We start from the raw sequence: 13,299 nt of genomic DNA on the forward strand, positions 1-13,299 counted from the left end.
TCATTGACATTGCCCCTGGGTCCGGACAGTTCATCAAACGCCGTTTCATTGAACATTGTTTCATCGAAGCTGTTTCATTGAACGCAGTTTTATCGAACGCTGTTTCATTGAACGCCATTTCATCGAAGTTGTTTCATTGAACGTAGCCTATTTGAGCAGTAGAAATATTTTTTTCTTTTTAGTGCCGGGAGGATAGCAGTGTTTTAATATTTATTGTAACTTATAAACTTATATATATATAAAAGGAAGGAACCTTTTTTTGTCACCTTCTATTCTTTTTTTTTAGTAAATGATGACTTCTGTTAATGAGGCCAATAAGACACGGTAACACTAACGACACTTTTAAAAGCTGTGATCATCAGGTGCAGTGATGAATGTACGTCCATTCAAAAGCGTATATATATCTTCGTCCTTGAAGAGACGTATTCTGCTTCAAGACGAAGCCGTCCTTGAGGCAGTGATCTGTCTCCGTGGCCCATGATACGGGGAAAAGAAAAGACGTGTCTCCTCTCTTTGTTAATTTATTATAACCGACAGAACCGTGGACCTGCCGGATATTCGACATACAGTAGTATACTGCATGTCAAAGATCTGACAGGTCCACGGTTCTGTCGGTTACAAAAAATTGACGAAGAGGGCAGGCACGTCTTTTTTAAGAACATCTATGTTCTTAAAAAGAAAGCTTTCTCTTAGGATAAAATGAAAACAAAGTTAAATCTACAAATACAAAATAAAAAAGGCGCTGCAGAAAATAGCTGTTTCCCTCTTAAGAAAGTGCCTTTCACGCATGAATAAATAGAAGGTTGAAGTGGGAAAAAGTGAGTGGCCGAGAACAGCCGCCTACCTTGCCAGAAAAGAATAAGTCGCGTATCCACTGTCTTCTGTGGGTAGGTCACACTTTGCGGTAAAAGTCTAAACTGGGTGAAAAGAATGGCTTGTGCATGCAAAGAAACTGTGGTGAAACTGCTAGGACAGATGTAGGCATTTCTTTTTTTATCTTGATGACACTCTCTGCCCTGAAGTAGGCACCCATTTTCTGAATGCAACCAACTTTTTTCTGTTATTTTTTTACAGGAGCAGTGTGCCTCTTCTCAGGAGTGACTGAGGGGCTGCCACAAGGGGAGAAGGCAAGCATGTTTCTGATTACAAGGATGGACAGTTGGGCTGGGCTAGTTGGTAAGAATTCATGTTGAAAAACGGTGCGAAAACCAGACAAAGGAAAAAGAACACACAGTGCCTTGTCCTGTGTGTTTTCTTATCCGTGCATTTTGCGCTGTTTTTCAGCATGTTTCTGCCTTTATTTTTCTGTTAGTTTTAAATGTTAGTAGTTGGTTACTTTGATCCCAGTTGGAAGCATGGAATTGGTTAACCGTGCTAAATGCATAGAATTCAAAAAAAAATTCATGCTACCTAAATCATTTAAAATGCTTTTTTTTTCTAATGATTTCTTTCTCCTTTTTTTACAGCCATCCCATGAGTAGAGTCCCTGTTGTTTGAATTTTTTATGTCAATTTGTAATATGCATATGTTACCTTTAATTTCTATTCATGCATACATTTTAGCCCCAGCTAGTGGTTTCTTTTATTTAATTTATGTACACATTAGTGTGGTATTTTTAGAAGATTTAAAATTTATGTTCTTTTTCTAGTCATTTTTGGTTTATTGCCTCCATTATTTATTTATATGTCCTAGCCCAAGATTGGGTGTAATTTGAGATATAATTAGAATTTTATTTTAGGCTACTTGCTTTATGTTGCTGGGAGTTTTAATATTTTACATTTTTATTTTTATGCAGATCAGCCTTGTAATTTAGTGTGTTCTTTACAATTTTGTAGATCTAATAGCTTGTAAGAAACAGAAGAATTCTCTGGTACTTGTAATGTTGGTTTCGTTTTTGAAATAAATTTATTCCAATAACTTCTTGTTTTCTTCCGGAGTCCTGCTTCTAGGATTTCAAAATGCTGATTCATTAATGGCTTGTAATGCACATCCATTTACTCATATCAGGCACCAGCTCAAAAAATGACTTCATGACAACCATAAATGCAGTTTCCTGGCAGCGCTTGTCAATGTATTTTCGGATAACAGTGTTCAGTAATGTCCAAGTAACACATACAGTAATATCTGGCCAGTGCCAGCATATTGTAAAAATGTTTACTGAAAGTTAACAGAATAAAAGCACTGAGGAAAAACAGATGACCGCTCTTTCATTTAGTTACGACGCTCGTTTTTTGGAAGCAAAGACTCGCGCACAGGTCAAGATTAACTGCAAAAGGAAGGCTTGATCAAAGGAACTTTAGGGAGATAAGGGATGAGTCAGTAACACTCCACCTTCGGTATCTAGTTGATCTCGACCTGTATGCGACTCTTTGCTCCTCAAAAAATAAACGTTGTTGCGAAATGAAAGAGTGGTCGTTTGTGTATGTTCTTCACATTTTTATTCCTTCACTTTTAAGTAAGCCGTAATGTCAGTGCAACATTTTGGTGTAACATTACTGGATGGTAGAATTCGTGGCCATTAACAACAACTAGCAACGTTAGCGACGACGTCCGAGTAACATCACTGATCTAGCATCCAGGTAACATAGACAGCTATGTTACTGCAACATTTTGATGTGACGTTACTGGAAGGTAGAACTGGTGGCCATTAGCAACGTTTGGCAACGTTATCTAACAACGTTCCAGTAACATTATTTGGGTAATGTCCAGGTAACGTATGCAGTTACGTTACTGTAACATTGTGGTGTAACGTTACTGGAGTGTAGAATCCGCGGTCGTTAGCAGCGTTCGGCAACGTTACCTGACAACATTCCAGTAACGTTGCAGCCACATTTTGTGCTACTTGGGTTTTTAATGCGGCACCCCGTGTCTCTGTAAAAAGTTCACAGGAAAGACCCAGCAAAGGTATGTGGTCCCCAACTTGGATATCGGGTGTTATGATTCAAATAAAAATTGTTCTTGCTTATTTCGCGCCTGTGATCAAAATAAATGCCGCCGTTGCAGTCGTCCCGCGGTGTTGTTGCTCGCCCATTCGCCGTCGGCGTGCCTCAGCTTCGTCGTCTTTGCTAGCGGCGCACCGGCGAAGCCGGCCTTTGATCCGAATAAATGCCGCCGTTGCAGTCGTCCCGCGGTGTTGTTGCTTGCTCGATCGCCGTCGGCGTGTCTCAGCTTCGTCGTCTTTGCCAACGGCGCACCGGCGGAGGCGATCTGACACACCGCGTTCGGCTTTGGCTAGCAGACGGCGTTCGTAAAATGGCGTCAGCTGTTGCTGGCTTCACGCGGCGGTACCGTTCGTGCTTCTATTCATTCGGCGTTCGTTGCCATGGTGACGGCGAGGAAAGCAGACGAACTTTTCGATGCGGAAGAACGCTGCGGCGCAGCGATACCAGGTGCGTTCTAAGGCCCTTCCCGCATGCTTTTCAATGGGCGGAAGGCGAACAAAAAGAGTTCGAAATAAGGACTTAACGCAGAAGGCTGCATTTCTCCAGCGCCTCATAATTTGACGAGCCTTGCACGAAAAGCATGTTTTTTCGGCCATCCCGCGTCCTGTTTTTTTTATCCGGAACATGGGTCTAAAGTATCCATACCTCGGCAAACCTCACTCATGAGGGCTCTCACTCACCCTCACTCACCCTCATCTTCACAGGTGAGGTGAGGGTGAGTGAGTTTCTGAACCAGGAAAATTCATGAGTGTGAGGGTGAGTGAGGGCGGTGAGGGCTGTGAGGGCGGTGAGGGCTGTGAGGGCGGTGAGGGCCGTGAGGGCCGTGAGAGCTGTGAGGGCGGTGAGGGCCGTGAGGGCCGTGAGGGCGGTGAAGGCCGTGAGGGCCGTGAGGGCCATGAGGGCCATGAGGGCGGTGAGGGCGGTAAGGGGTGTGAGGGCCATGAGTGCGTGAGGGGCGTGAGGGCGGTGAGTGGCGTGAGGGCCATGAGTGCGTGAGTGGTGTGAGGGCGGTGAGTGCGTGAGGGGTGTGAGGGCCATGAGTGGCGTGAGGGCAGTGAGTGGCATGAGAGGCGTGAGGGCCGTGAGGGCGGTGAGTGCATGAGGTGGTGTGAGGGCCGTGAGGGCGGTGAGTGCGTGAGGCCCCCTTCAGATCGAGCATCTTTCTCAGCAATTTAAGTGCTAATGGCGGGTTGTTCTCTAGCTTTCCCTAGATCGACACGAATTGCTAAGATCGGGTCCGGCTCGAAATAAGCAAGCAACTCGGAGCAATTCGAATACGTTTGAAGCGGCTGCATCTAATCAGGGACGCAAAATTTTCACGTGATACCTCGTGCCGGTGATGATGACACCGAAAGACTTTGTTCTCGTTTGAAATCGATCGTTTTTTGGAAATAAACTGTTTCAGAAAGGTACATTAGTATTCTTAACGGGATTTAAATGCATAAAAACACGTTTATAACGCGTAATTGTGTCTAAATAGTGCACGAAAAATAAAATTTTATGATGACGACTGCAAATTGCAGCAATTGGTTGCTGCGTGTGATCGCGGGCGGCGCGTTTAGCTGATGTTGCGACGTAGAGTTTCTGGCCGAAATTGCCCCATCTGAAGCTGGCCTGAGTGGCGTGAGGGCCATGAGTGCGTGAGTGGCGTGAGGGCGGTGAGTGGCGTGAGGGCGGTGAGTGGCGTGAGGGCGGTGAGTGGCGTGACGGCGGTGAGTGGCGTGAGGGCCGTGAGGGCGGTGAGGGCCGTGAGGGAGGTGAGGGCGGTGAGGGCCGTGAGGGCTATGAGTGCGTGAGGGCCGTGAGGGCCGTGAGGGCCGTGAGGACGGTGAGGGCTATGAGTGCGTGAGGGCCGTGAGGGCGGTGAGGGTGGTGAGGGCCGTGAGGGCGGTGAGGGCGGTGAGGGCCGTGAGGGCGGTGAGTGGCGTGAGGGCCATGAGTGAGTGAGGGGCGTGAGGGCCGTGAGGGCGGTGAGGGGCGTGAGGGGCGTGAGGGCCGTGAGGGCCGTGAGGGCGGTGAGTGCGTGAGGGCCGTGAGGTTCAGTGAGGGTGAGTGAAGGGCTGAAGGTGAGTGTGACTGTGAGGGTGAGGGTGAGTGAGGGGCTGAACGTGAGTGTAGCTGTGAGGGTGAGGGTGAGTGAGGGGCTTAGGTGAGTGTGGCTGTGAGGGTGAGGGTGAGTGAGGGCGACCTAAAATGCCGACCTCTGAAAGTATCAAAGTGCCAAAAGATTTAGTACTTGAAAGTAAGTTTGGTGTTGAGACCAAGGGGGAATGGTGTTTTGAGGTTGAAGATAAAGACGCTTTTTGTCTCTTTCGCACGTGGGAGGAGGAAAAACCTGACCTGATAACACAGACACGCATGTTTAGCTCAGTATAGCCGGAGGTCGAGAAATGGTCAGCTGCATGTGTGGATTGTTCCGAAGGAAGGTTTTTTGGCAATCTTCAGGTGACGAGACGGCGGTTTTCACGGAATCTTTCGTGCAGCCGTAGGTCTGTCTCTCCGATATACACAATGTCAGGGCACCTCGTGCAGGAAATGGCGTAGATGACGTTGTAGACCGAGTTTTCAATTGAAGCTGCCAACGCCGAATCTGGCGCAAACCGGGAGGTCGTCAACATATACACATTTGATGGTGGAACGCTGGAGACGAAGCAACAAACGGTGTAGCCTGGGGGAGATCTTGTGGAAGTCCTTGCAGTGTAGACCAATGAGGGGTCTGTGATCAGTCTCGACCACAATGCTTCGACCACGGATGTAGTAATAAAACTGCTCACACGGAAAAATTACGGCCAGTAGTTCCTTTTCAATCTGCGCATAACGCTGTTGGACCAGTGTGAGCGCTGCTGATGCATAGGCCACTGAGTGTCCACTTTGAAGGGGGACGCTGCCGATCCCATACGAGCTTGAATCTGCTGATACATTACTTTTGTTATGTCGAAGTAATGTAACATCTGTTACATTACTTCGACAAGGTTGAAGTAATGCAACGTGGGAGCAGTTGTCAGGTCGTGTTTGATTTCGTTGAATGCCTCTAACATCTTAGAGGTTTAATGCTAAGCCACATCAGACTTGAGAAGCTCTCGAAGAGGTTGTGTCTTTGCTGAGAAGTTTCGGGCGAATTTCATAAGGTAAGTTGCCATCCCCAAAAATCGTAGAAGCTCCGCTTTGGTCGCTGGCACTGGTATAGCGTTGATCGCAGTCACCGTGTCGGGGTCTGGAGCGATGCCCTGTTGGGTGAGTTGGTGACCAAGGTAGGTGACTGATGCGAGCTGGAGTTGCGATTGCAAAACAGGCAGGCGAAAATGCTATGTTTGACCGCAGCATTCTGCCGTCCACATCTCAGCTCCTCATCATGCGAAAGCCACGAAGCGCCACTTGGTGATGTGAGAGAGGTCGCGATACCCTGCTGGAAATGGGTGGCCTTTTCCAATAGAAATCCCGAGCCAACCCCTATGAGCGTGAATGCGTAAAATGTACCACAACCTCCTCTATGCTAACAAAGCCTGGCAGGTCGTCACGTGACGCGGCGCCGAAAGTGAAAAGGTAGAGCGGCCGACAAGAGTCATGTAACGAGCTCCCCGCTGCGGAGAGCCGCCGAAACACACATGTCCCGAGCGCTGGAATGTCCGCTCCTGCTTTTCGCGTTCCTGGGGCTACCGCTTCGTTTCTCGTCGGGTTTGAAAACCACGTTTCGGGTCCTCGCCGCTCCAAAAAATGTGCGCTGAATACCAGACTCCCCGAGAAATGCTTTGTGGCACCAGATTCTCGCGCTCCAAATCTGCGACCGGGCACTCTATGGCTCGTTATTGAACTGCCAGGCTTTGTGGGAGGCTATGGTAGTAGTACCAATGAGCCAAAAAGTTAAACCTCACTCATTCGTGCTGTTGAAAATAGATCAAACTGGTCGAGTACCAGCGAAGCAATGTTGAGCAGCACAATGGCAAGCCTGCACACGAGATCGGGGCCTGCGCTCGTGGACGGCGAGCGCGGAGCTCGTTCACTTTTTTTTTATTACCATTTCTTTTTTTCGCATCGAACGCACGTCGGAATTAAAGCTCTTCAGTTTTGTGAAGCTGCCGCTGTTCCTGGGTCTTCATATCAACAATTTGGTGCCGAAACCCGGGAGTCAAGGTCCGGGACATCACACGAGAAGACTCAGCAGCGCAGTGGATCCCCATGGAAAGGCTGAAGACTAAAAGAACGACCCGACGCGCGCAAAACACAAGACTCATCAACGAGGCAAGTGCTCTCTTACAAAATCAAGATTCAACGATTAGCCAGATTACCACTGTGGCCGAAAGATTGCGCGCCAATAACGATGAGCTCAGGAGGTTGAACGAAGAGTTTGAGGGACACATACCAGATGGTTCGTTCGAAACCGAATTTCAGGCAGTCGTCCAATACGAAGATGAAGCGACTGCCACCATCAGTGCCCTCCAATGCAGAAAAGATCTCCTGGATCAGATATCGTCTCGAGGGGCCCCTAGGGAACCTAGTCGTCACCCAAACGACACCCAAGGCAGCAGACAAGCTGGAACTAGGTTACCGAAGCTCACCATTACGCCATTCAAGGGTGAAATATCAAAGTGGTCAGCGTTCTGGGAACAGTTCGATGAAACAATTCACAAGAACGCCAGTCTGTCCACCAGCGAAAAGTTCGGCTACCTTCGAATGTATTTGGGCGGAGAAGCGGAAGCAGCTGTGGCTGGATTACCAAGGACAGAGACTTGCTACGCGGATGCAATTGAGATCCTCAATCGCCGTTTTGGAGACAAGAAACGATTGGAGCAGGAATATTTCTCCAGTCTGAGGCTGATTTCACCTGTCAAGTCAGCCAACGATACCTCAGGTCTACGAACGATGTTCGACCAGGTGCAAATCAATATACGAGGCCTCCAGACATTGGGTGTGAATAAGTCAAGTTTTTCGTCGATGCTCTGCGATATTTTGATGCGAGCTCTTCCACGTGACATCGTCGTGAACTACCACAGAACCGCTCATTTGTCTGCGGCAACTGCCATGCCTGGCCCAAGCAGCCAGCCTGACCGCTCAGAACTGGATCGACTACTTGATTTTCTAGCTATCGAAGTCGAAAGTCGGGAGAAAAGCGAGTTTAAGATCACAGAAACGAAGAACACAAAGACCACAAGATATGAGGACAACATAGCTCGACGTGAATCGTCTAGACCGACCTCATCGGTGCTCTACAACAGACCCTCACCACATAAAACGAGATGCTGTTTCTGCAACGGAACAAGCCATAGTTCTGCAGACTGTTCTTCCTCTCTTCCCCTGGACCAGAAGAAACAGCGTTTGACAAAAGAGATGAGATGCTTCAGATGCACTCTCAGTGGCCATCGAGCAAGAGACTGCAGACGAAAGATCAGCTGTGCCACATGCGGTGGAAGACACGCTAAGTCCATGTGTGACCCGACGCGGATCAAAGCTAAAGAAGGTAAATCGGACACACAAAACAGCGTGACGGTTTGTACTACATCAATTCACCGAGAATTCAGAGAGTCCGGAGCGGTGCTTCTGCAAACCTTCCGGGCATGGGCTGTCAGCGGTACCTCATGTAGGTATGTTAGAGGTGTTATCGACGGAGGCAGCCAACAGACGTTCGTCACCGAGGATCTGTCAAGACACCTTCAGCTTAAGTGCGTTGGCTACACCAAGATGGCGCTCAACACATTTGCTTGTGCTTCAACTCAACAGTGCAAGAAGCGTCGTGTAGTGGAGCTTGAACTTAGAAGTCAATTCAACATGGACGGATGCAAGATCGAAGCGATCGAAATCCCAGTGATATGTCAAGACATAGCTACCTTAACGACAGATTCAGTCTTCGTAGCTGACATGGAGAAAAATGGAAAGTTTATTGCCGATCGCCTCATGTTTCCAGCGGTTGCCGCACAACCAGGCATCAGTATTTTGATTGGCTCTGACCAAATGTGGGGCTTTATGACTGGTGAAGTCACTCGGAGTAAGACCTGCAGCACCCTTGTTGCATTAAACACCAAGCTTGGTTGGACCTTCCAAGGACGGACATCCATCCTGAAGTCACAAAAAAACCACTCGAACTTGGTCGTCTGTGTCCTGCAGATCACCGGTACAGAACAGGTTGAAGGCGCTCTCCGATCATTCTGGGAGTTAGAAAGCCTGGGAATCACAGATTCAGAAGACCAGATGTCCGAAACAAGCCAAGTGATGCGCCATTTCGAGCAGAACATTCGCCGGTCTGGCACACAGTACGAAGTGGCACTACCGTGGAAGGACAATATAGGTGTCCTTAAGGACAACAAGCAAGTAGCGATGACGAGACTGAGGAAACTAGTAGGTCGACTCTACAGAACTGACTCTCTAGTACTTCATTACGACGAAGCAATCAGAGAGTATCTGATAGCGGGTCACGCTGAAGTGGTACTGAACGAGACAACTGGTGAAGAAGGCAGACTATTTTACATGCCACATCGCGAAGTCATCCGAGAAAATGCGCTGACGACACGACTTCGAGTTGTTTTCGATGCATCCTCGCACGCAGCTGGGTGCAAGTCTCTAAACGAATGTTTAGAGAAAGGAGACAACCTGTATCAAGACCTTCTTGGAATATTGCTGCGATTTCGGGTGAGCCGCTTCGCCATAACCTCCGACATCCAGAAGGCATTTCTGCAAATATCTGTAGCAGAAAAGGACAGAGATGCATTCCGTTTTCTCTGGTTTCAAGATCTACCATCTTCGACCTTTAAAGATGAAGAGGTACAGACATGGAGGATGAAGAGGGTTCCTTTTGGTGCAACCTGTAGTCCATTTCTTCTGACGGCTACGATCCTCCAACACCTGAAAAATCTGCCGACTGAAAAGGAGGAAGTGGCTGACGTACTTCGTAACTCCTTCTACGTGGACGACTTGGTTACTGGCACAGCTACCGAGGAGGAAGCCATCAAGTTGTACCATGACGCCAAATCTATTATGCAGAACGCAGGAATGACTCTCCGAAAGTGGACGACGAATTCACAAGCGCTGAGAGATGTGCTACTTCAAGAAGAGGCAAATCCAGAAAACACTACGCCTATCCTTGAACAAAGAACAATGAAGGTTCTGGGAATTGTCTGGGATCCAGAGAAGGATGTTTTGAAGTTTGCGTTGCCAATTTTACAAAACTTCCTAGAGCTGCATGATGGCACTAAGCGATTTGTTCTACAAGCAGCGTCTAGGATTTTCGATCCCCTGGGAGTCTTGTCGCCCTTCACAATCCGTGTGAAGACACTGTTTCAGAAACTATGGGCGAGAGGAATCACTTGGGACAGTGCTCTACCCGAGGATCTGAACAACGAATGGCACGAATGGTGTGGTGACCTGCCAAAGATGGATGCACTCGTCATCCCCAGATTCGTATTCCAAGCAGGACAAGGCAAGGACACCCAGATTCATATTTTCTGCGACGCAAGCCCGACTGCCTATGGAGCTACAGTGTACGTAACAACGAAGTCCTCGCCACCTGAACAACCTACACTTTTATTGGCAAAAGCACGGGTTGCTCCAATCAAGAAACAAACTCTTCCTCGCCTGGAACTTATGGGAGCCGTCATCGCATCGAGACTCCACAAATATCTTGAGAAGACCATCCCATGCATTCCGTATGACTATACGTTGTGGACGGATTCTCTCATCACACTTGCATGGATCAAGAGCGACCCCAGCAAGTGGAAGACTTTCGTGTCCAACCGAGTTGCAGAAATACAAAGGGACACCGATCCTTCTCATTGGAGGTACTGTCCGGGAAATGACAATCCAGCGGATTTGCTTACCCGTGGCATCACAGGTTCTCGACTGGTGTCGAGTGATTTATGGTGGTCAGGACCAAAATGGTTGACTGAAAACGAAAATGAATGGCCTGATTTGAGGTCGAGTAACGAAGCAGAGACTGACTTGTTGAAAGAAGAGAGAAAAGCAGTTCATGTGATATTGCAAACAACACCACCTGAACCGCTGTTGGATTTGACAAAGTACAGCGAACTCCATCGGGCTTTAAGAGTGACGGCGTGGTGCCTTCGATTTCTGAGGAACTGCCGAAATGGCAAACCGTCAAATGGACCACTGAGTGCCGAGGAAACCACTGCGGCCGAACTATACTGGATCAACAACGTTCAGAACAGTACTTACTCAGACGAGATAAAATGTCTCTCGAAGAAAGAAAATGTTCACAAACAATCGTCTCTAGCAGAGATGAGTCCATTTTTGGATAAAGACAATATCATCCGGGTTGGAGGCCGGCTTCAGATGCTGCCAGCATCGGACAATGTGAAACACCCAATCATATTGCCGAGTGAGCACTACTTCACCACCCTGGTCGTACAGAACGCCCACTGCAAGGTACTTCACGGAGGAGCACGAGACACGTTGGCGCAACTCCGAGAACGATTTTGGATTATAGGAGGGAGAAGATTGGTGAAGAAAGTGATCTTCAGCTGCTGTTTATGCAAGAGGTTCCGCCTCACGGCTGACACTGCCCCAACGGCTCCACTTCCCCTTGACCGACTGAAGCAAGGCGCGCCCTTTGATGTTGTAGGCGTAGATTTTGCAGGTCCTTTGTATGTCAAGACAGCAAGCGGCAGTGTGAAGTCCTACGTTGCACTTTTCACTTGTGCAGTGTCTCGCGCCGTTCATCTCGAACTTGTTTCTGCAATGTCTACAGAAGCTTTTCTAATGGCCTTTCGACGTTTCACGGCACGGAGAGGGTTACCAACAACGATCTATTCTGACAACGCACCAACATTCAAGAAGGCATCAAAGGACCTATATGCGTTGTTTAGAGCGATGCAAGAAGAAGATTTTACGTCTCATCTTGCCAAGAACCGAGTAACATGGAAGTTCATTGTTCCCAGTGCCCCATGGTGGGGAGGCTGGTGGGAGAGGCTCGTGCGAACGGTAAAGACCACCCTACGGAAAGTGCTAGGGAGGGCATGCCTAACCTCTGAAGAATTATCCACTGTTTTGACCGAGGTCGAAGGAATAGTCAACTCCCGACCTCTAACAATGGACAGCACAGACGCCACGGAGCCCAGGCCGATAACCCCAGGAGATATATTGCTTGGGAAAAGATTGGCGTGCTTGCCCGACCCAACAACGGAGACGGAGCACCAATCCAAAAGAACAGACCTACTCAAGAGGATCAAGTACCGACGGTGCCTAACGGACAACTTTTGGAAACGCTGGCAGCACGAATACTTGTTGCAGCTTCGATCAGCGCACCATATGCAACCAGCTTCTGCGTCAACCCTAAGTGTAGACGACGTTGTTCTCGTGCACGATAGTAATGCACCGAGACAATTGTGGCAAATGGGAAGAGTGCTGAAGACCCACAGAGGAAGAGACGGTAACATACGGTCCTGTCAGGTAAAACTGCAAAATGGATCGATTACCGACCGACCAGTTCAACGCCTTTATCCCCTGGAGGTCAGCGCGTGACTCATTTCGCGGTCGGGATTGTGTTGAAAATAGATCAAACTGGTCGAGTACCAGCGAAGCAATGTTGAGCAGCACAATGGCAAGCTTGCACACGAGATCGGGGCCTGCGCTCGTGGACGGCGAGCGCGGAGCTCGTTCACTTTTTTTTTTATTACCATTTCTTTTTTTCGCATCGAACGCACGTCGGAATTAAAGCTCTTCAGTTTTGTGAAGCTGCCGCTGTTCCTGGGTCTTCATATCAACAGTGCTATTGAAAATACTGCAGAGAAGCCACACTATGGAAGAAGATACGATGCCTTCCAGAGGAGAAGCCAACTTTGTGAGGTAACACTTAATGAGCACCAATGTGCAACGTGATATCATTGGTATCAATGTGCAGAAATTTCACATTGCTCATTACGACCAATGGCGTCACGTGGCAGAGCTATATCGAGGGGGATTTTTGCAACCCGTGCATTGCAGAGACGTTAACTCGGTGCAATATGCGACATCTATTTCCTACGATTCCAAAACTAGCTGCAAAAAGCGCGGAAATCATCCATTATAAAAAACGCAAAAGAGATAGGCCAGTAATTGTCAACGAATATCTCCAAGCCGGTTTCTTTTATTGCCTGTGAAAATTTTCTTGAGACATCCATACCGGCTGTCTTCAAAATTAAAAATTTGAACATGGAGATTAAATACTTATGTAAAGGTACTGATGGATTTTAGTTAATCAGTTATCATTTAGATGCATTATCTCTAAGACCTACCCAAGCAGACAGTGGTCAATGTCCAGTGGTTGTTCAGTGCTTGGAAGCCTGTTGGAAGTCCAATTATCGGATTAGTTACTCGAGATTGCTCAACAACTTTAAGGTAGGTGTACTGTGTGATGCAGCCGCATCGACAGCAA

At 48.0% G+C, this 13,299-nt stretch overlaps 1 protein-coding gene across 1 annotated transcript; it reads left to right on the plus strand.

Moving 5' to 3' along the window:
• The first annotated feature begins 7,118 nt into the window (after positions 1–7,118).
• Positions 7,119–12,878, plus strand: LOC120841649. Its single transcript, XM_042289748.1, has 3 exons — positions 7,119–9,272; positions 9,915–11,312; positions 12,870–12,878. Exons 1-3 carry the CDS (start codon positions 7,119–7,121, stop codon positions 12,876–12,878), a joined length of 3,561 nt encoding a protein of 1,186 aa, XP_042145682.1.
• The last annotated feature ends 421 nt before the right edge of the window (positions 12,879–13,299 follow it).

Source organism: Ixodes scapularis, unplaced genomic scaffold (assembly GCF_016920785.2).
Source record: "Ixodes scapularis isolate PalLabHiFi unplaced genomic scaffold, ASM1692078v2 PGA_scaffold13__105_contigs__length_92229423, whole genome shotgun sequence".
Lineage (NCBI taxonomy): Eukaryota > Metazoa > Arthropoda > Arachnida > Ixodida > Ixodidae > Ixodes > Ixodes scapularis.

What these genes read in the sequence shown, in the direction of transcription:
- LOC120841649 (XM_042289748.1), top strand. Translation starts at nt 7,119, where the DNA reads ATGGAAAGGCTGAAGACTAAAAGAACGACCCGACGCGCGCAAAACACA. An exon ending in TGACGAGACTGAGGAAACTA is followed by an intron (nt 9,273 to 9,914) that starts GTAGGTCGACTC and finishes TCTATTATGCAG; the next exon opens with AACGCAGGAATGACTCTCCG.